This window comes from Balaenoptera ricei, chromosome 16 (genome assembly GCF_028023285.1).
Source record: "Balaenoptera ricei isolate mBalRic1 chromosome 16, mBalRic1.hap2, whole genome shotgun sequence".
NCBI classification, from domain to species: domain Eukaryota; kingdom Metazoa; phylum Chordata; class Mammalia; order Artiodactyla; family Balaenopteridae; genus Balaenoptera; species Balaenoptera ricei.
Genome location: NC_082654.1, coordinates 48797009 through 48819789, shown reverse-complemented (window position 1 = coordinate 48819789; position 22781 = coordinate 48797009). Strand labels below are relative to the sequence as shown.

Below are 22781 nucleotides of genomic sequence, written 5' to 3'. Positions count from 1 at the left end.
AGGGCTGATGCATTCAGAAGGGAACCAGCCATCAGAGGCCACGTGCTCTGAGCTTCCTATAGGGGAGTGGGTCTTCACTGGTCAGCCACTTCTATCCAGTACGTTCTCTGACCCAAGACTCAGGCAGATGTTGGTGTCAATTTCTGCCCCACCTAGGTGCTGACTCTGCCCTTGGCTCTTTGGAGCCCACGTGGCGGGTGTGGAAAAGCCTCTGCTTCAGAACTGGGAGCCCTTGGTAGGCAGCGCTGCCTGGCCTCCACCCCATGCTGTGAGGAGTCCGGGGGACACTGCCTCTCCACAGCCCAGGGTCTGCAGCACTGAGCCACAGGGCTATTCTTCCACGCGGCTGTCTCTGCCGTGTTTCTGGGGCTGCACAGCTTCCAGCCTTCTCCCCCCATGATGAACAGTCTGCCCCAGAGGCTGCCCCTGCCACTCAGCTGGCCTGGGCCTTGGAGCACACTCCCTGGGAAGTGTGTTTCTGCTCAGAATATGCACTGTGGGGACATGTTGATGCCGGGCCTGGGGGCTTGCCTTGGATGGTCTTGACTGGAAGTGGTTTGGTCTGTCTTACTGCTCTCCAGGCCCTGCAACTAGTGCTATGCTCTGGGGTATGTGGTGATTTGGGAGAGGACTGCTATGCTGTTTAGTTGAGAGCAAGCTAGTCTGAGAAACGCGGTATAGATTCTTTTGCTTTGATCTGTGCCAGGCTGACCTGCTGAGCAGACTGCCGCCGAGGGGCACGTGCGGCTTTCTGCTGAGGAAGGCACACCCCATCCCGATCCTCTGCAAAGGATCATTCAGGAAGCCTACCCATCACCCTCAGCAGACCAGGCGAGGCAGCAATCCCACAGCAGCACCCCCAGATCACCTCCATTTTGCTGATAAACAGTAACTCAGTACTCGAATCTTGTCCCTGAGTGTTTAGGCAGTATGAATGAGCTAGAATGTCCCAAACGTAATTAAAAGTAAGTTATGCTCATCAAACAATGAATAAGATATGTTTCCCATGCTGCCTCAATGTCATTCGATTCTGTTTTTTGCCTAGTAATTGACAAAATGAGTCATCTACCAACCAGGCTTCCAGCTATTACTGCAAATTAACTGGGTTCAATTGAAAGCCAAAGGATTGATCTATTTTAAGTGGAGGACATTTAAATACTGTAAATGAATATCCGTGGCTGACTTAAATTAGCAGAGCCTGAGAGAAGGTTATTACATTTCCATGAACAGGCAGCCACATTGAAGGAAACACAGAAGCCATTTTTAGAAGATGAAGATCCATTCTGTAGGCAGAGACACTCTGAGTACGAAATAATTCAGGGGCAACCAAGACACTTGGCACTTGTGATTTACATACTCCCAAGCGTGTCATCAGGCTTCTTAGTGACTGGGCTCTCTTTCCCCACGACAGTGGCAAAATCTTGTCATATAATGAGTTGTAGGTACTCATAAGGTATTGTGATGTTGTTATTCCAGCGGTTGCTTTCAGAACCACTGGTATATGGTGCAAGATAAGCTTGAAAACTCATATTTTTGGATGATTACTTCCATCTTATGTTTTTCCTTGACATGTCAGATGCAGGAAAAAATTGCTTTAACTAAATAGTTTAAAAATTGTTTAAAAACGAGTTGGCTGCTGCCGCCAATTTTGAATTTACTAAATACATTTCTGTTTCATTTTAAATAACTATTTGACGAGAATTTTCATTTTGATCTGTTAGTAGAGGGGAGTTACATTTCTCAAATAGCTACAAAAATATAAAGTATCCCTTAAGAAAAAGCCACGCATTCTGACATTTGAACCTAAATAAATGATGACTCTTTTTCTTTTAATAAGACTCCAGTGAGTATTTCTTCACAAAAGCAGCATTTGAAGTCATCCCCAAGGACATTTAAAACAAGAAAACATTTACTGTTTAATTTTTCTTCTGTGGCGCTAATGGCAACGTTAATATCAGTGCCCAGTCAGCTCATGGTTATTTCTACCGCCCTGTGGAGGACGTTTGCTCAATAGCTACTGAGCTATCCTGAGGCGGCGAGCAGGGCTTGTGTGATGCTTCAGTGTCCTTCCCTCTCACCCACGCATGCTCCTCTGAGCACAGCTTGATCAACTGGAATTTGCTGTGCCAAGATCTATGGGAGCAGCTAGGGAGGTAACCAAACCCTTGTTCTTCTGTGCACAGAGATGTGCAGGTGGAAAGTATGAAGGGGGAAGTGAAATCAGGCTCTTCTGGACCTCTCAGGGAGTCAGGGGCAAGTTCACGAGGCTAGATGTGACTGGTGGAGACGCCAGCTGCAAAGGCCCCACTGCACCAAGGTCTGTAGCCATCAGCTCTCTTGCCGCCAATTGTGTCTCTGCAAGATCTTTGCCAGGAGCCACCATTAAGCTTGGCACTAAAAGGCCACTAATGACCAGGAGTGGCATCAGCCGCAGGAATTCTGGGAAATCCCCCTGCTCTGGCCAGACCCCCACAGCTTGCCTGCTTCTCTTTCTTACTCATCCAGGATGGAACTTCTGAAAACCTCTATGGTTTGGCTGACTCTAAGTATTGCCCCTCCATTCCTCCTTGCCTTATAAGGTCTCCACTGACCTCCTGGCTTTGAGAGTTGAAAGGGCACTCGGAGATCATCTGTGGCCACCTTCCTTCCCAGCGACAGACTCTCCTCCAAGCTGCTTAGTCAAGTGATGGTCTGGCCTCGGCTTGCCCAGCACCAGGGACTGGAGCTCACCCCTGCCCAGCAGACCACTCCACGGGAACAAAGTATCTTTCCTATACGGAGGGCACAGTGGCCTCCGTGCAATTCTGTTTGTCCGGGCTATAGCTTCTGGAGGGTCACAGAATAAATATAGTCTTGTTCGCATAAGGATGCAGTGCCTGATCTAGTGCCCTTTCCAAGATTTCTCTTCTCCAAATTTCTTATTCAGTTTGTCCCTCATATGGGCAGGAGTTCAGACCCCTCATCCTGGCTGCTGGAGGTTGGAATGGGCCAGAAGGTCCAAGGATGCCCTACTTGTCTGTCTGGGCCATGTGGTCCATCTCCTCATAATTCTGCGGTCCACTCAAGCATCCTTACAGAGTGGCAGTGGCTTCCCAGAGCAAAAGCAGAAATGGCTTGGTGTCTCAAGGACCGAACCTAGAACTTGCATGGCATCACTTCTGCCTCATTCTATTGGTCAAGTAATCACTAGGGCAGCTCAGGTGCAGAAGAGAGGAAGGAGACTCCACTTCTTGTTGGGAGGAGGGGCGTGTACATAGGCAGGGGAGGGACAGGGACAGCTATCCTTGGAGACTATCTACCACGTGCCTTGTAGAGTTGCTGTGAGAATTAAGTCAATACATGCCAAGCACTTAGGATCGTGCTTGGTTCGTATGCATGTGTTAGCTTTTATTTAGATTTAAACACATGAAGTAAGGCAGAGCCAAGATCAGGGCCATGCTGCATGCCACAGGACTTCTCTTGCTTGACTGAGCTGGATGATTGCTAACCCTTTACTGTGTACAGTTCCACCCAGGAGAGAAGGCCAACACTAGGCTGTTTCCAATGTGTTTAATCTTACTCTCACAGCAGCCCTATACAGTAGGTGTGGTTATTCCCATCTCACAAAGAGAAAACCGACGCTCAGAGAGGGAAATACCTTCTCTGGTAACTAGCAAGTAAGCAGTGAAGCCAAAATTCGGAAATCTGTCATTCTCTGTCATGCAGGATTCAGTAAAATGACTTGCTAAGGTCCAGCCTGGACTCTTAATTGGAAAAGGCAACATAGGGTTGCTCTCAGGGAGCCTCACGGGTTCAGGTGATCCCCGCTTCCAGGCTCTGTCACCTGCCTTTCACATGTCATTTTAGAAGCCTTCTTGGAGGACTTCTATCTTAGATCCCATTCTAAGAATTACAGGAATCTTGTCCTGAGTGTTTAGGCAGCATTGACACCACCACTGTCGCCAGCTGCCATTTGTCCAACTCTCAGGGCAGCCTCAGAACAACACACCAAATGTGGGAGCAAGAGGGGCTTCAATGATCTGCTTAAACCTACAACCTGTAGGTGGTATAAATGGGATTTGAACCCAGGTTCTGTGATTCCAAATATTATTTTCTTTCCATAGTATGCAAGCTTCCATTCCACCCTTCTGAGCTTCATTTTCCCCACCTATACAATGGAAATGAATTGTATCTGCCCTGTTAAGTTTGCTGTGAGGCTCAATGGAAATTATGAATGTTTATTTAAAAAGGATTTATTGAGCTTCTACTAGGTGTCAGGCACTATTCTGGACAATCAGGATACAGGGTAAACAAAACAAACAAAATCCCGACCTTGATGAGCTTACATACTAATAGGGGAAGGCAGTCCAATAAGCTCCTTGTCACTTTTCAAGCACTTTACAAAAACAATGAAATATTTTCCCACCAAGGATCTAACACAGGCTGGATCAGTGTTCACTCATTCAGTCAATTTACTCATTTCTTCATTCATTCACTCATTCATTCATTCAATTATTCATGTAAGTATCAAATATTACTGCATATCAGTTATGTGTCAGGCACTGTGCTGGGTGGTGGGAAAAGATAAGTAATAAGATAGACTGAGGCCCTGCCTGAATGAAGTGTACCGACTAGAAGGGAGAAGACATACAACTAAGGAAGTGTTGTAAATTAACAGCAGCAATGTCAACAACAGCAACAATGGTAACAACAACAGTAACAATAATGACCTCTAGGCTGGTTTGAGTAACAGTTTACAACTGAGGAAGGATGCTCAGTTAGTGTTTGCTGAATCAACTCCAGCTGAGTCGAATTTACAAGGTCTAGATGCGAAAGAGCGTCTGACACATGGGCTGCTCTGTGACTTGCTGTGAGCATGGACTGGCTCAGACCAGCCTGACAGCATCTTAATTATGCCCCCAGATAGAGCTGAGATAAGGGCCCTGGTGGGTAGAGTCTTACTAGCCAAAGCTGTGAGGTTCCATGGGCAGACATTAAGCAAAGACTTCAGGCGCTATGGTAACACACCCACTAACCTAGGCCTGATGCCAGCCCCCAAATTCCCGCATCCGGAACATGGAGACAACCCAGGCACCTTCCTCAGGAACCAGGACCCAAGGAGCCAGCTCATGACAGCACCGTTTTTGTCTTTGACATTCACTTGGTAAACAAAGGAAGGAGGAAAGGGGTGATTGGCGGCCTGCTGGAACATTCCCTGTGACCTTCAAGTTCTGGAGTCAGATGTCCTCTCTTTCCTCCCCTGAGGTTTCCTCTTTCTTAAAGACTGCTGGTTTCTGATTGCCCCATATTAATGTTCTCTCCTAGAAGTGCATCTGCTTTCGCATCCATCTTGTCTCTCGTCCTCCCAATTCCAACCTTTTACTCTAAATTAAATCAAATTTTAAATCAATCTTCTCTCCCACTCCCATTACTTACGCTCCTGGAAAACAAAACAAAACAAAACCCAGCCTGCTCTCAAAGTGATTTTTAAATCGCCTCTGCTAGAACCTACAGCTGCATCGGCCATATGGGCGTAGATTTGAGACTCTGCCACCCAGGGGTGCAGGCGTCAGCTCCCACACTTTGTCCCCTGCTGCTGTCAAGGCACCCCAGCCCCTTGTTCCAGCACCTGGCGGTCTTCTAGGCCACACCGGCTGTCAGGACAACAGCCCCATTTGGATGGTCCTTCTGCCTCCAGCCTGGCACCCTGACATTCCCTGCCTGTGCTGCCGTGGATGACTTTCCTCTCGGAGTGCAGAAGGCTAAGTCTGAGCTCCCAAACCTCACAGCGCCCCCAGTGCTGCCTGGACCCAGCTTCTGAGTGTGGCACCCGAGCCGTTCACATCCAGCTTCTGGTACCACGTGTGCAGTCTGGGTTCCTGACAACACGATGACCCTCACACTTCTGCTTCAGAGGCCCTGAGCTCCGCCCTGGGCATGAGCTGCCTGAAATCGCCCACCTCCACACACGAAGTTACACAATTTCTGAGCACCTCCAGCGTACCAAGGCCAGCTCTGCAGAGACCAGCTGGGCTTGGCGGCTCTGTCTGGAAGAGGGAGCCCTTTGTCTGCTCCCCTTTCTGGTTACCTGAAGAGAACTCTCTAGGGCTGTGTCCCTGTTGCCTTCCTTTTCTGCTTTTAGTTTTTCTTTCCTTGTTTAACTTAAGATATTTTAAAATATGGACATAAATAAATATAGTCTCATTGTGAGAAATGAAAAGACAATCACCCCTCAGTACTGGCGGGGAAGGGCTCCTATATTGCTCCCCCATGAAGTTACCCAAAACCTCGGATTCCCAAGTCCCTTATATAAAATGCTTGTAATTGCATATAACCTAAGCATATCTTCCCATATACTTTAAAGCATCTCTAGATTACTTATAATACCTAATACAATGTCAATGCTATGTAAAATAGTTGCCGGTGTACAGCAAATTCAAGTATGGCTTTTTGGAACTTTCTGGAAATTTTTTTTTTTTTCTGAATAGTTTTAAGCCCAGTTGAATTCATGGCTGTGGAGCCCACAGATATGAAGGGCCAACTGTAATACAGATAAATCTCAAGTTTTTTGATCATCACCTCATTCTCCATTTTCTCCCCAAAGCCTTACCCTATAGCTTTGATTTGTAGTAGCTATATTCTGAAAATCCCAAAATTAAACTATTTTAGCTTTATTTCACTTTTTTTTTAGTGAAAGTTATATCTAAACACAGTTTAGAGAATCAAATAGCTCTACAAGGCTTGTTATAAGGCAGCAATTTCTTCCTCTTCTACCATTGCCCAAATCTTAGTCACCACTTTCAGCTCTTTTAGGTGAGGTTTTTTTTTTCTTTTCTTATGTTTATTTCTAAATAAGATGCTTACATTACCATGTCTTGATTTAAAATTTTAGGCATTATCTATGGAACTCCCAGCATGGCAGTTTGAGATTTTGCTTTATTTAACTGCCCTCCCTGCCGCTCCTCCCTATGTGACTTCCTGAACCTCCACAGTAACTTTGGTTATATCAGTCAGCATTCACTGTTTATACTCCCATCCTAGCAAATTTAATTTAACTGAATATTTTTTCTAAGGATGACTTTCATCTCTCTTTCTAGAACTTCTTCTCAGACGCTGAGTTGTCTCTCCTCTTTTCCTCTCTGTTGTTCCTCTTTCCGGGAGATTAAGTTCTTCATCCAACCCTTCATTTGAGTTTTTTTTTTTTTTATAAATTTATTTATGTATTTGTTTATTTATTTTTGGCTGTGTTGGGTATTCACTGCTGCACGCGGGCTTTCTCTAGTTGCAGCGAGCAGGGGCTACTCTTTGTTGCAGTGAGCGGGCTTCTCATTGCAGTGACTTGTCTTTGTTGTGGAGCACAGGCTCTAGGCGCCCAGGCTTCAGTAGTTGTAGCACGCAGGCTCAGTAGTTGTGGCTCACGGGCTCTAGAGCGCAGGCTCAGTAGTTGTGGTGCATGGGCTTAGTTGCTCCGCGGCATGTGGGATCTTCCTGGACCAGGGCTTGTACCTGCGTCCCCTGCATTGGCAGGCGGATTCTTAACCACTGCACCACCAGGGAAGCCCCATTTGAGTTTTTGTTTCTGGTATTTTATTTCTGAATTCTGGGAGCCGGTTTGTGCTCTGACTGTCCATTTTATAGTCTCTCTCTGAGGATGTTAAAGACAGTTTTATATAAAAGCTTTCCTCCCCTGCAGTTTTTATTGCCTCCAAGTTGTTTTTTCCCTCCTTTCCTGTGTTTGTCTGGCCTTCATATACAATTCTTTCCTTAAGTGAAAGAATTCACTTTGGGTGAATTCTTCTAGTCACCTTCTAGTGACCTTCTAGTGACCTTCTAGTCACCTTCCAGTCACCTTCTAGTCACGTTCCAGTCACCTTCTAGTCACCTTCTAGTGACCTTCTAGTGACCTTCTAGTCACCTTCCAGTCACCTTCCAGTCACCTTCTAGTGACCTTCTAGTCACCTTCTTAGCCACCTTCTAGCCACCTTCTAGTCACCTTCTAGTCACCTTCTAGTGACCCACAGTTCTTTACTCCCACTAGTTACAGTTCTCTAAGCAGCTGATTGGAAATTGTATGGGGGCGGGCGGTGAATGTTTACAGAGAGAGAGATCTGCCTGGCCTGTTTCATCGGGGACCCCTCCTGTCAGTATATTTTGTGTTTTTCTTCTTGGCCTGTCAGATTCTCCAGTGAAAATTCTTCATTTCCTTCCTGAGGGCTATTCCTGACCGCTGGGATCTGGCGGCCAAGTGTGGGATAAAGACTGGGAGGGCTAAGTAACTGATATGCATGCCCACCTCCCTCTAAGCCTCCTGTTCTAGTGTGGTACCCCCCACCCCCCCACCAATGAGGGAGCCAGCATCCTCAGCTTCCTTCCAAGTGTTATGCCCTAATGAGGGAGGGCAGTCACAGCTTTGCACAAGGTGGTTCGGGAGATCTGGGACCTAACTGCTTTTTTTTTTAATAGATCTTTATTGGAGTATAATTGCTTCATAGTACTGTGTTAGTTTCTGTTGCACAACAAAGTGAATCAGCCAAATGCATACACATGTCCCCATACACCCTCCCTCTTGAGCCTCCCTCCCATCCTCCCAATCCCACTCCTCTAGGTCACCGCAAAGCACGAAGCTGATCTCCCTGTGCTATGCTGCTGCTTCCCACCAGCCAACTATTTTACATTCAGTAGTGTATATATGTCGATGTTACTCTCACTTTGCCGCAGCTTCGCCCTCCCACCCCATGTCCTCAAGTCCATTTTCTATGTCTACCTCTTTATTCCTGCCCTGCAACTATGTACATCAGTACCATTTTTTTTTTTTTTTAGATTCCATATATATGCGTTAGCATAAGGGACTTAATTAAACTTAAAAGCTTTTGCACAGCAAAGGAAACCATAAACAAGAGAAAAAGACAACCCTTAGAATGGGAGAAAATATCTGCAAATGACACAACAGACAAAGGATTAATCTCCAAAATATACAAACAACTCATGGAGCTCAATATCAAAAAACAAACAATCCAGTTAAAAAATGGGTGGACCACTTAAATAGACATTTCACCAAGGAAGACATACAGATGGCCAAGAGGCACATGAAAAGATGCTCAACATCACCAATTATTAGAGAAATGCAAATCAAAACTACAATGAGGTATCATCTCACGTCAGTCAGAATGGCCATTATCAAAAAATCTACAAACAATAAATGCTGGAAAGGGTGTGGTGAAAAGGGAACCCTCTTAACTGCTTTTTACACTGACTTTCAATCAGAACTCCTGTCTGAAGCTCTTCTTTTGCCCTCATTTCCAGAGATAACTGGTCCTGCTAATGTCTGAGTCTTTGCTGGGCGGTGAGGGGATTTGCAAACCCGACAGATTTTTGTGCTCTCTGTGGTGCTGGCTTGGAATTTAGCTCTCTGGGGTCGGCTGATCAGCTACCTCCCACCCTCCTGCTGTCCAGCATCCAGAATGCGGCTGTCTCGCTCCTGCCCTCTCCATCTAGGTGTGTCCAGACCTTCACAAGCACACCTTTAGTGCTCTTTATTGGAATTTTGGGGTTTTTAACTCTGTCATCCTTGACTAGAAGTTTGAATTTAAGTTTTGATTTTCTTATTAACTTAGGAGGTGTTATGAAGTACGTGTGTGTTTTATTTCCACGTGTATAGATTTCTCTCTCTCTTGCATATATGCCCTCACTCACTGTCATTTTGTTCTTAATCTCTAAGTCTTTTTTTTCTTTTGCACTATTGTCAGTGAATGTGTCTCTATAATTTCATTTTTTAAAAAATGGAGAACAATGAGAATTCTTTTTCTTTGTTTAAGTATCCTTCAAAGCTATGTCATTAAGAACATAAAAGTTCACAGCTGCTCTATTTTCTCAGTAGGTTGTTATTTATATTATAATGAAATGTTTCTCTTTGTTCCCTTTTGTTCCTATCACCTTGAATTCTATTCTATTTGATTTTGATATTCCTAAATCTGTTTTCTTTTTGCTTGCATTTGCTGGCTTCCGTTTTTCCCATTGTTTTGTTTTTCAACCTTTTTCTTTATTACTTTCTCTTTTTTAAGCCAGACTTCCACTTTCTGTCTTTTAAGAGACAGATGAATCTGACCTATTCACATTTATTATGACAACTGAAAGGTTTCTTCCTATTCCTTGCTATCTTATTTATTTACTTTTTTGTTTTCTATTTACCTTTTACTTTTGTTTTTTCCTCCCCTCCATTTTCTGCCCATTTGTTGAAATGATCACATTTAATTTGTTACATTCTTTCCATCTCATGTTTTGGAAGTTGTACTTTCCATTTCTATTCTATTCCATTTCTATTCAAAGCCAAGAAACCCACAGTGAAGGAGTGGGATAACTAGACTTAAAGTGAATCCTCAAACAGTGGAAACAGACCAGGCTGATCAAGAAAGAATGTGGCAGGAGTTTTCATGGTGCAAGAAACATTTCGCAGAAGCTAAAACTATTTAAGAGGAAAAAACCTGGAATCTTTTATTAGTAAAACTGTAGGATCTGTCTGCTGGAAACTATTAGGGACATGTGTTGGGAAAAGCTGGAGGGACAGGGCCACACTTTCAGGTTCTGTTTTAAAGCACCTTTGCCTAGTCTTTCTGAGTTTCCATCTGAGCCAATTCTTCCGCCATCTTGAATTTTCCCCATCTCTGTGCTCTATGTCCTCTGCTGACCTTCCTGCCAGTGAGAAGGGGAGAAAGGAAGAGCTAGGGCTTTGGAGAGAGAACAAGAATGTGGCCTGGGAGTGATCCTTATCACGTGTATGTGCTCTGGGCAGCATCAAGGGTAGCTGGACATCCCTCCTCTCCACAATTACATCTGCTGGACAGATGACAGGCCATCTGTTAGGAGGGAGCTCACTGCCTGGGCGCTTCTATCACTGTAAACAGTGAGCAGGGCCTATTTTTCCAGGAACCAGATATTGAGAATTAGTCCATTACATGTAGTTCATGCAATTAAATGGAAATCTGAGGGTTATTCTGCCAGCAGGCATGTAGGTTTGAGATCATACTATAAAGATAAATGAGTCAAATTTGACCAAGAGTCTCCTTGAGATTGGGAACCTGAGCAACAGGGCTGCAAGAGCAGTCAGGCTTTGTTGGGGAGGGGGGATTATGGAAAAAAGAATAATCCCCCATGAGGATCTGGCAGGGTCAGTGAGACCCAGAGAGGCCAAAAGAGGAGCCCTGGGGCATGATCCTGGCATCTGTTGGAGACGCTGGCTCCTTTCAGGGATCCAATGGCTCCCTGGTGACAACTGCGCTGGTTTAGCTTGGGTCGGGCCCCAGGGCTCCTCCTTTGTCCAGGCTGGTGACTGGGGATGTCATTACTTCCATTCAATTAGCTATTTCCACCAGAAGCCATTGAAGGTCTGGAGAAGGTGGCAGGTGAGGGAGAAGAATGTCCAGTCTGGGAAATCTGGGGGATGGAGGTTCCTTCTGGAGCTGCAGTGACAGGTGAGGGCCACCTGAGGCTCACCGTGAAGAAGATGTGGGGAAGCCTGGGGCAGGGGTCCACACATAGCCTGGTGACCTCAGTGTGTTACTTTAGACCACTGGGTTCACCCAACATCATAATGCATTTCTCCCAGGAGATGGTGCTGTAGCCTGGGCCAGGAGGGGGATGACAGTAGGGGCCATAGGCAGGGCTCTGAGGTGCTAGGGACTCTGGCAACTTTGGTCACCATCATCAGAGTGACATGTCACCAATAGGACAGCCAGGAAAGCCAAGATGCCACTGAAGGGCCAAGGCTGGTCTTCAACACAAAACGCAGAAGCCAGAAGGAAAATGGTGGTGGGCAAGCCAGAAGTGTGGTTCCTGATCTGGGGAGCAAGCTGAGGGGCAGGGCTGGGGAGACAGGGAGCAAGGCAAAGGCAGGGCTCAGGGAGCATGAGGGTACCCAGACTTAAGTATCCCAGGTGCTAGGATTTGTACTCCGTTGCATATATGTTCTACAATCTAATTCTTAGGGCATCTCTGTGAGGTAGGTAATAATGTCTCCATTTTAGCAATGATGAAACTGAAAGTAAAAAAAAAAATTAAGTGACTTATACCAAGTTATTCAGCTAGCATGGCTGACCTAATTCAGATCAAATTCAAAGTTCTTGTTTGTTCCACTCCACCTCTCTGGGAGTTCTTTTCCTTCCTTATAAAGCCTGGGAGGCTGGACAAGATCAGAGTTCCCTAAACTTTAGCTTAGATCCACCTTCATGATTTTTGTCATCCTCACCTCTCATCTCTACTGTTACTGGTGTAAAACTTTTCCTTAAGCAGTCTCACTTGTTTGTGTGTGTGTTAACATGTACGTAACATGTAATTTTCCATTTTAATGATTTTTAAGTGTACAGTTCAGTAGCATTAAGTACACTCACACTGCTGTGCAACACTTTTTGTTTTTAACTTAGATATATTTTAGAAAGGAAAACATGCTATGACTCTCGCGAATGGAAACCAGTATGGCTTTCCATAAACAAAAGTTAACCACTAGAATAAATACAGTGAAGACAGAAAGTTATTAAGTTGCAGCTGGTGACTAGTGCCACTGAGGTCTCTGAGATGAGGCCTGCTCCTTCCCACCCCCAGAGTCCCATGTCTTTAAGGGAGGGTCCCAAGTATTGGAGAAGTGTTAAAGATAGGACAATTCCTTCTTCATACTCAGAAAATTTGGGAGAGGAGTGACAGGGTCATTTTCTCGCTGTGTTGATGACGTGATACCGTGCTGTGCCCAGGTACCTCCTTCCACCTTGCCCATCACAGAGCCCCCTCCCCGCCCCCAGGCCCCTGAGCACACCGTGGAACTGCTGGATGTGCACAGGCTACAGCCCTGCAAAGCTCTGTGACCCTTGACCCCGAACAAGAGGCTCTCTCTTTTCTTTCCAACTTGGATGAATGACTAGGAGCCACCTTCGGAAGAAGTCCTGCAGGTTCCCTTCCCCATTTTCCCCAAGAGAAGCGAGGGCAGCTCCCAGACATCCTCTCTCTGTCTGAATCCCATAACAAGGGTTAGCTTGCCCAAGCTCCGCAAGCCCAGCCACCCTGGCCGGCAGCATGCAGAGCACTCGGTTACGATGTCTGCACAGGGCAGCTGTGACCAGGCCGCACCATGGCGCATGAGGCCACCGACTGCTCTGAGTGAGTGAACTTAGTGGAACTGGGTAGAAAGGCAGACGTGTTAAGCGCCTGAGGTGGAGCTTACAGGGCTGGTGGAAAACAGAAGCCTCCCCTGACAGGCAGAGGCCTCTGACACAGGGGTTTCACCACGAGCCAGAATTCAGTATGACATTAGATGTGTCTGGGTGCCCGTTTCCCTGCATAATGGAAGCAATGGAGTGTGTGCACCTGTGTCCTCCTTGGAAGCACTATGAGGCTGAAAAGGACATGAGGAAGAGTTGTTTTTTTTAAGCCATGGAGGGATGTTCTCTATCAACATTATAAGGAAACATTTCCATTACTGAAGCTGTGGATGTGTCACAGTAAAACAAGGTGTGATACCGGAAACGTGGTGGCAGGGGATAAAGCTCACTTTGGAGATCCCAGTGAAATGTCATGCTGAGTGGAGTCAGGGGCTTGGCGCTTGAGGGGTGGAGGTGCTGATGGGAGGGTCACTCTCTGCTTTCTCCCCTCTCCTGGACGTAGTTAAACACGCCCTCCCCCGCCTCCCCCGCCTGGAGCCCCGTTGTGATGCCCGCTGGACACAGGACGCATGCTCCTCACCTGGGGCTTGCTCTCATCTTTGTCCTTGTAGTAGAAGAGCTGATCCCCACGCAGCACGAACCAGCGTTGCTGCCAGTTCTTCATGATGCTCCTCTGCTTCTTCAGCCAGCCCGCCTTCAGGACGGGGCCCAGCCTGCGGGGGCAGGGTGTCTGCCCAGGGCTCCGGCTCTGCTCCCCCATCACCAGGCTTTTGGAGCGGGCTGGAAGCCAAGCACACACACAGTGAGCACGAAGGATGGCAGGCCAGCGGTCAGTCCTTGCCCCACCCTGGCATCCCAGCTGCCCGGTGACCAGAGTATGGGAGCTTCGGCCAGCAGGGCATGATCATGCTTGGCCTATCTCCCCCTTGGGTTCAAAGGGGCATTGGTTGGAACCCCTCAACACCACAGCCCAAGGTCATCCACCTGGGGGAGTGCACAGCCTGCCTGATTAGTTTCTGCTATGTCTCTGGGATCCAAGATTCTGCCTTTCCCCAGGGTTGTTCATCCATCCATGCCTCCATGCACCCATCCATCCATCCAGCTTTCCATTTGTTCAATGACTCATTCATTCATTCAGCAACTATTTATTAGTACCTACTATGTGCCAATCACTGTTATAGGTGCTGGGGAAAAAGCAGTAAAATAAGAAACATAAACATCTGGATCCTGCTAGAGCTCACATTCTAGCAGGGTTCCTGTCACTCAGGCCCCAAGGGAGCTGGCCCCAGCAGACTCCGTCCCTGGTACCTGCGTGGCACCTCTCCCCTGGCGGCATCAGATCTCAGCACCATTGCCCAGAAGCCTCATCCCACCTGGCAAACCACCTTGCTGCTTCCCTGGGATCATCCTGGCAGCTGGGCCTGCACCACAGGGCCTCTGCTGCAGGTGCTTGCTGTGACTTGCTGACGGCTCCCTGGCAGGGTGAAGGGGCCGCCCCTCCGACCTACAGCCACTGAGTGCCTTGAGCACTCCTGCCCCGCAGAGACCACTGAGCAGCGCTCTGCCAGGGTTGGTACTGCCCTTCACGGTGACTGAGTTCTTGCCCCTCCCATGCCTCCCCTACCCCTTCCCCTCGCTCTCCCCTCTGTCCTGGGGAAAGCTTCTCTCCTCTTTCTGGCCAGTATCAAGGATACTGCTGCAGTGGTCACTAGGAGGGGCCATCCTGGACTTTGGAGGAACAACTCTGAGTCCAAACGTAATCACACTTACAATTCTTAGACCACGGATCCTAACTTATGATCGGAACGCATGGTCCCTGCAAGCCACAGTTGTTTCTTCCATCCCTTTCCTACTCGATCCCTGGCTTGGCTGCATGGTGAGCTCCTATTTATCCTTCAAGATCCAACTCCACAGCACCTTCCTTCTGATCTCTTCTAGATAGTCATTCCCTCCTCCACCAGGACATGTGGTCCATGGCTGGTATTTATTAATCTGCGTGGTTGCCTTTCTGTCCCTCTAGACTGAGGGGTAGGGATGGGAGGACATGATGTCTTATCTAGTTCTGCACTTGTGGCTCTCATCACCACACCAGGCAGGTAATGGATGTAAGACATGGTTGTCAAACATCACGGGCTACTTTGGCTTACTCTTTTATTTTAAATTGAAGTATATTTGATTTACAGAATCACCTGTCCTTGGCAGAAGCAGGGCTCCAGTGGAGGAGAGGAGAGGCCAGCCCCTGCTCCCCTCAGCTCACCAGGGAGGCGCTTCCTGCAGATGCCACTAAGGCTGCCCAGCCAGCCCGGGTTGTCCCCCAGCCGATCAATCACACAGATATTACTTATAAGGCCCATAGAGCATCTTGAAAGGAAAATCGTTGTTGTTATGATTTATTAATAACCACTGTTCCTGTCTTCAGCATTTCCTTGAATCAAGCCATATAAATATTCCAGTTCTGTAAACATTTAAGCCAAGATTTCAACTCAAACAGCTCTGACCTTCTAAGGCTCCAGAACCAAGGGGAGTTTCTGGAGTTTCTGGCCCAGGAGCAGGCCTGTGACCTGGGGAGGAGGAGGGTGCTTTTTGCCCTCCTCAAAGTCAAGTTCTTCGGCTCACAAGCACAATCATTCATTCACTCATTCATTCATCCATGCCTTCCAAGTCTGCGGAGCTCCTCCAGGTATGGGGCAGAACCCCGAGTGGTTGGTGTTCCCCCAGAGCCCCAGGGCTGGCAGGAGAAATAACATAAAGAAGAGCCACACAGAGATGGAAGAGTCACAGGCCACGTGGACAGGCAAAGGCTGCAGACACTTAAATGAAGGTGCACCTTTCCGCTGTAGACATTTGCAGAGCCACCCAGAGGAGTGCCTAGGCTGAGCCTTGAAGGATGACCAGAATTTGGGCCCACCTCAGGGGAGGGGGCACTCCGATTTGCAAGGAAGGAACAGGAGTTGCATTAGCTACCTCTTGGCTCAGATTAACGAGTGTGCCGGCTTGATGCGGTCACCTATTCACACTGACAAGCATCTCTTGAGAGGATGGACCACACGCCCAGTCTCTCCTTCCTCACCCCCCAGTGACTGTCAACCCCAGTCGCTGCCAACCCCTTGCATTTGGAGATTTTGTCCTCTCCTGGAAACTGCTCTGATGAAATCCGACAGTCTGGTTCTGATTCTCAGCCTCTGAGACCCTTTGGTGCTCAGGCACATTGATTACCCTCTTCCTGAAGCTCTTCCTTCCTCCCCCGCTGCAGAGCCCAACTGCCTGGTACACCCACATCTCTTACCACCTGCCCAGCCTGTTCTGGCCTCAGTTCCTCCTGTTCTCCCCGAAAGTCCTGCTGTTGCCCAAGGCTGCCCCACCTGCCTTCCATTCCATCATGAGTCCAAGTCTTTATTTCTGCCCAGATCTTTCTCTGAAACTTCAGGCTCACGTTAAACCATCTCCATGGGGGACATCTCCACAGGGATGGTTCATGATCGCCTGTGCTCATGTTCAAATTCAATGCCTGCTGCCTACTCACATCTCCCAAACCTGTTCCCCATCCCCCTCCTCACCAAGGACTCGTGACTGGGACCGGCCAATCTTGACAGCTTGGAGTTGTTTTGACAAACCCCTCCCCATCAAGTCCCAATTAGTGTCAAATTCTGGCCAAGTAGCATTGGCCAATTAGTGTCCAAATTCTGAAGATTCTCTCTTTGCACTCTTCTTTCTTTTCATTTCTGTTTTACTGAATCAATTCGAATTCTCATCATCCCTCGCCTGGACGCCTTCCTCTTACTCCCTGCCCTCTGCAGGAGTCTCCAAAAGAGATACGCAGCTGCCGAGGAAATCTTTCTAAACGCAGATATAATCAGCTTTTACTCCTTTTCTCCACAGTAGTTAGGGTATTTATCAATTACGTGCAGAGTAAAATCCAACCCCCAGCCTGGCAGTCACGATCGGTTCATGGGACAGCGCCACCCCAGCTTAACGATGCACCTCCCCATCCGCCCAGGGCTAACGGCTGCCGAAGGTGCCTGCATATTACGCCTACCTGGGACCTTAGGAAATCTGGTCTCCAGGTTTGTTGAAACACAACTTCCAGGGGAAGGACCTGGAATCTGGATTTTGAAGCAGCCCAGGTGATTCCAATAATCGCTGCCCTGGGGTCTAGCCACACTGGACAACTCCCCAGTGTAATGCCCTTTTGCTCATCTTCACTGTCAAAGTCGTACTTTCCACTCAACATTTGGGTCCCGTTGCACCTCCTCCATGTAGCTCTCCAAGAGTCACTCCACTAAAATTAGTCTCTTTCTTTTCACTTCAATTTCACCTTTAGAATAGTATGAATAACAGTCTGGTGTATAGTAGTGTTGTTTGTGCAGTGCATGTATCTACCTCTCCCCAAAACTGAGGGCCATGGAGAGCTAGGGGGCCCAACTCCCTCCTGGGAAAGTCTGTGTGCATGAGTGTGTGTTTTTTTCTAGTATGTAAGTACGTATGTGCATGAGTGTGTAAGAGAATGTGCATGTGTGAGTGTGCATGTGCATGTGTGTGTTTGCAAGCATATGTGCTTATGAATGTGTGTGTGTGTGCATGCTGCAGTGTGCAAGAGTGTGTGCACACATGTGTGTGCCATTGTGAGTGTACAATGAGGGTATGTTTGTAAGTATGTCTGAGAGTGTGGGTGCATGCATATGTGTGAGTGTGTTTGCAAGCTTCTGAGGTGTGTGAGCGCATACCTGTTTGGAGCAATCCTAAATTCGGAATCTGGGGTCTCGGTCCAGGCAGTCAGTTCTGAGCGAGCAGACCCTGAGCCCAGGGCCCGCAGACTCATCCAGGAGCCCTGGAGGCCTGAGATCCTTACTTGGAAGCCAGGCTGTTGGGAAACTGGGAAAGCTGACAGCACAAGCCAGGGGAGGAGAGACAGAGGGTACAGGGTGGGGTGAGTCTCTGGGAGGGTGGAGAGGAGGGGCCACCCTGAGAGACATTTAGGAGGCAGGGCTGATGACTGACGGCATGGAGAGGGGGACAGGCCAGCAGTCAAGGAGGGGCAGCAAGATGGTGCACATGTTAGATTTTGCAGTCTCTCTGACATCCAAGAGGATGTGTCCGGGGAAAATGGGACGCGGGGGAGGGAGCCAGCTCAGGAGAGAGGTGCTGCAGATCAGTGCCCAGCACATAGGAAGCACTCAGTCAGGATCTGCTGAATGACACTGCACTAAAAACCTTCATGAATTGCTCATTTAACCCTTCCAACAAGTGTTCTTCAGCCACCGGGGTTGCACCGTGCATAAGTGGCACAGCCTGTCTGTGAATCCAAATTCTCCCTCCTTCAGGGCCTGCTCGGGTGGTGATGGGGGGTTAGCTTGGAACAGCCGCTGGGTGTTGGTAGACTCGGCCCTCATTGCATTAGCACTGGGCTGGCCTTCCTAGAAATGCTGGCCCAGGAGGGGTGAAAATGGGAGAAAGAAGGAACTCGATGGGTGGACAGGGTGAGGGTAGGGTGGGTGGCAATGTAAGGGACGGACATGCCTAAGTGCCTGCAAGGGCCAGAGTTGGGGGTGGAAGCCCAGCAGCTGACATGAGTAATTTCACTTATTCCTCAGAATAATCCTGAGTTCTCAGATGTTCTGACTGAGACTCAGAGGAAGAAAGCTGAAGGTTACACTCAAGGTTACACAGCAATGTTGTTATGTGGCGAAGCCAGGATTCAAAGCCCAGTCAGTGCTGGTCACCGAGGGTGCTACAATCCTTCCCCAGCAAAACCAAGACTGAGCGGGGCCCTAAGTGCTTCAGCTCAGAGATGCCAGGAAGGGAGGAGAAAAGCAGCCTGCACAGGAGTGTGCCCAAGTGTCCGCAAGGTGACAGAGGCTGCCAGGGATGACAGCACCAGTCACTCCAACTCAGGAGGTCAGAACTCTGGGTGGAGGAAATGGAATGCAAGGACCCAAAGGTTCATTCATTATCATAGAAGGACAAAGGGCTATGCAGGCAGAATCAAGGTGCAGGGCCAGCCATGATTTTTTTTTTTTTTTTGGCCTCATTGTGTGGCTTGCAGGATCTTAGTTCCCCAACCAGGGATTGAACCCAGGCCACAACAGTGAGAGGGCCCAGTCCTAACCACTGGACTGCCAGGGAACTCCCATGCCCTTTTCCTATCAAGGAAGTGTAAAAAAAAATTTTTTAACATCTTTGTTGGAGTATAATTGCTTTACAGTGTTGTGTTAGTTTCTGCTGTATAACAAAGTGAATCAGCTATATGCATACGTATATCCCCATATCCCCTCCCTCTTGCGTCTCCCTCCCACCCTCCTTATCCCACCCCTCTAGGTGGTCACAAAGCACGGAACTGATCTCCCTGTGCTACGCAGCTGCTTCCCACTAGCTATCTAGTTTACATTCGGTAGTGTATATATGTCAATGCTACTCTCTCACTTCATCCCAGCTTACCCTTCCTCCTCACCGTGTCCTCAAGTCCATTCTCTATGTCTGTGTCTTTATCCCTGTCCTGCCCCTAGGTTCATCAGAACCTTTTTTTTTTTTTTTAGATTCCATATATATGTGTTAGCATACAGTATTTGTTTTTCTCTTTCTGACTTACTTCACTCTGTATGACAGACTCTAGGTCCATCCACTCACTACAAATGACTCAATTGCGTTTCTCTTTTTTTTTTTTTTGCTTTTGTAATTATAATTGTGTTTCTTTTATGGCTGAGTAATATTCCATTGTATATATGTGCCACATCTTCTTTATCCATTCATCTGTCGATGGACACTTAGGTTGCTTCCATGTCCTGGCTATTGTAAATAGTACTGCAATGAACATTGTGGTACATGACTCTTTTTGAATTATGGTTTTCTCAGGGTATATGCCCAGTGGTGGGATTGCTGGGTCGTATGGTAGTTCTACTTTTAGTTTTTTAAGGAACCTCCATACTGTTCTCCATAGTGGCTGTATCAATTTACATTCCCACCAACAGTGCAAGAGGGTTCCCTTTTCTCCACACCCTCTCCAGCATTTATTGTTTGTAGATTTTTTTGATGATGGCCATTCTGACCAGTGTGAGGTGATACCTCATTGTAGTTTTGATTTGCATTTCTCTAATGATTAGTGATGTTGAGCATCTTTTCATGTGTTTGTTGGCAATCTGTATATCTTCTTTGGAGAAATGTCTGTTTAGGTCTTCTGCCCATTTTTTGATTGGGTTGTTTGCTTGTTTTTTTTTCATATTGAGCTAAATGAGCTGCTTGTATATTTTGGAGATTAATCCTTTGTCAGTTGCTTCATTTGCAAATATTTTCTCCCATTCTGAGGGCTGTCTTTTTGTCTTGTTTATGGTTTCGTTTGCTGTGCACAAGCTTTTAAGTTTCATTAGGTCCCGTTTGTTTATTTTTGTTTTTATTTACATTTCTCTAGGAGGTGGGTCAAAAAGGATCTTGCTGTGAGTTATGTCATAGAGTGTTCTGCCTATGTTTTCCTCTAAGAGTTTTATAGTGTCTGGCCTTACATTTAGGTCTTTAATCCATTTTGAGTTTATTTTTGTGTATCATGTTAGGAAGTGTTCTAATTTCATTCTTTTACATGTAGCTGTCCAGTTTTCCCAGCACCACTTATTGAAAAGGCTGTCTTTTCTCCATTGTATACTCTTGCCTCCTTTATCAAAATTAAGGTGACCATATGTGTGTAGGTTTATCTCTGGGCTTTCTATCCTGTTCCATTGATCTATATTTCTGTTTTTGTGCCAGTACCATATTGTCTTGATTACTGTAGCTTTGTAGTATAGTCTGAAGTCCGGGAGCCTGATTCCTCCAGCTCCGTTTTTCTTTCTCAAGATTGCTTTGGCTATTCAGGGTCCTTTGTGTCTCTATACAAATTGTGAAATTTTTTGTTCTAGTTCTGTGAAAAATGCCATTGGTAGTTTGATAGGGATTGTATTGAATCTGTAGATTGCTTTGGGTAGTATAGTCATTTTCACAATGTTGATTCTTCCAATCCAAGAACATAGTATATCTCTCCGTTTTTATCATCTTTAATTTCTTTCATCAGTGTCATAGTTTTCTGCATACAGGTCTTTTGTCTCCTTAGGTAGGTTTATTCCTAGCTATTTTATTCTTTTTGTTGCAACAGTATATGGGAGTGTTTCCTTAATTTCTCTTTCAGATTTTTCATCATTAGTGTATAGGAATGCAAGAGATTTCTGTGCATTAATTTTGTATCCTGCTACTCTACCAAATTCATTGATTAGCTCTAATAGTTTTCTGATAGAATCTTTAGGATTCTCTATGTGTAGTATCATGTCATCTGCAAACAGTGACAGTTTTACTTCTTCTTTTCCAATTTAGATTCCTTTTATTTCTTTTTCTTCTCTGATTGGGAAGTGTAAATCTTTTGTTTGTCAGAGTTGAAGAAATTAAAGAAGTGAATGTACAGAAGAGGAAATACAAACAGCCAATAAAGATGTGTAGTGATGCTGGATTTCAGTAGTAATCAGGGGGAAGTACAAATTATAGCTATTATATGATGCAGCACTGTGTACCCTTTAGGCAGGTAAATTTTTAAAATTCAGTAATATCATGTGTTGTGAGTTATTGTAAGCTACTTTATAGAAGGCAATTGGGCTGTGTTTATTAAAATTGAAAACATGCCCACTCTATAACCCAGCAAATTCCGTTTCTTACCTCTTTCCTGCAGAAAGAACCACAAGTGCCTAGGTAGTCACACACAAGGATGCCCTTGGAGCACTCTGAGTGATCCCTAAAAATGGAAAAACCCAAACGCCCAACAATAGGAAAATAGCCAAATAAACTGTGCTATATTCACATTATAGGATGCACGGCAGAAGTTAAAAGGAATGAGATGAATGTATATGAGCGAACACGGTTAGCTCCCCTCTTCAACAAACACCTCAGAAGAGGTGTCTTCACTCTTTCCAATTCCTCTCCTATTCTCTTTTTTTATTGTAGTAAAATACACTTAACATAAAGTTGACCATTTTAACCATTTTTAAGTGTACAGTTCACTGTGGCTTTAAGTACATTCACATTGTTATGTAACCATCACCACCATTCATCTCCAGAATTTTTTTATCATCCCTAACTGCTTCCTGTTCTCTTTTGATCCCACCCAGTTAGCCTTCCCCTACCTCTGTACCACCAAAACTGCTCTTATCAAGGCCATCAATGACCCTCACGTTGCTTAATCCAAGGTCAAGTCAGCCCATCCATTCCTTCCCCTTACACCACTTGACCTCAGTTGGTCCTTCCTGCCTCCGTGACCATTTCTACCCTTGGTTTCCAAGACCACTCTCTCCTGCCTTTCCCCTTCTTCACTGGCTACCACTCTCAGTCTCCTCATCATCCCCACCTCTTAAAGTCCAGCACCGGGGGCTAGTCCTTGGACTCCATTTCTGTCCACACTCACTGTCTCGGTGATCTCCTTCCATCTCATGGGTTAAAACACCATCAGTGTGTGGAAGGCACCTGTGCAGAGCTCAGCCCTGAACCCCAGACCCAGGCGTCCATCACACCATCCACCTCCAGCATCTCATGGCAAAGTTCAACTCCTGGTCTTTCCCCACCCCCAAACCTACTCCTCTCATGGTTTCCCCCATCTCAGTCAATGGAAACACTATCAGACATGCCTATTCCCAGCCACCATCATTTCTCACTTGA

At 46.6% G+C, this 22781-nt stretch overlaps 1 protein-coding gene across 3 annotated transcripts in view; it reads right to left on the bottom strand.

The window, feature by feature from the left end:
• ARHGAP22 (Rho GTPase activating protein 22) overlaps positions 1-22781 on the bottom strand; it is a 197702-nt gene that overhangs the window by 119979 nt on the left and 54942 nt on the right. For 2 of the 3 annotated variants that reach the window (XM_059900629.1, XM_059900630.1), the window contains exon 2: positions 13705-13904. In XM_059900629.1, coding sequence (XP_059756612.1) covers positions 13705-13904 — 200 coding nt within the window. Of the gene's footprint in view, positions 1-13704; positions 13905-21788; positions 21822-22781 lie in introns of those variants that run through there. The other variant, XM_059900631.1, reaches the window with a different exon arrangement.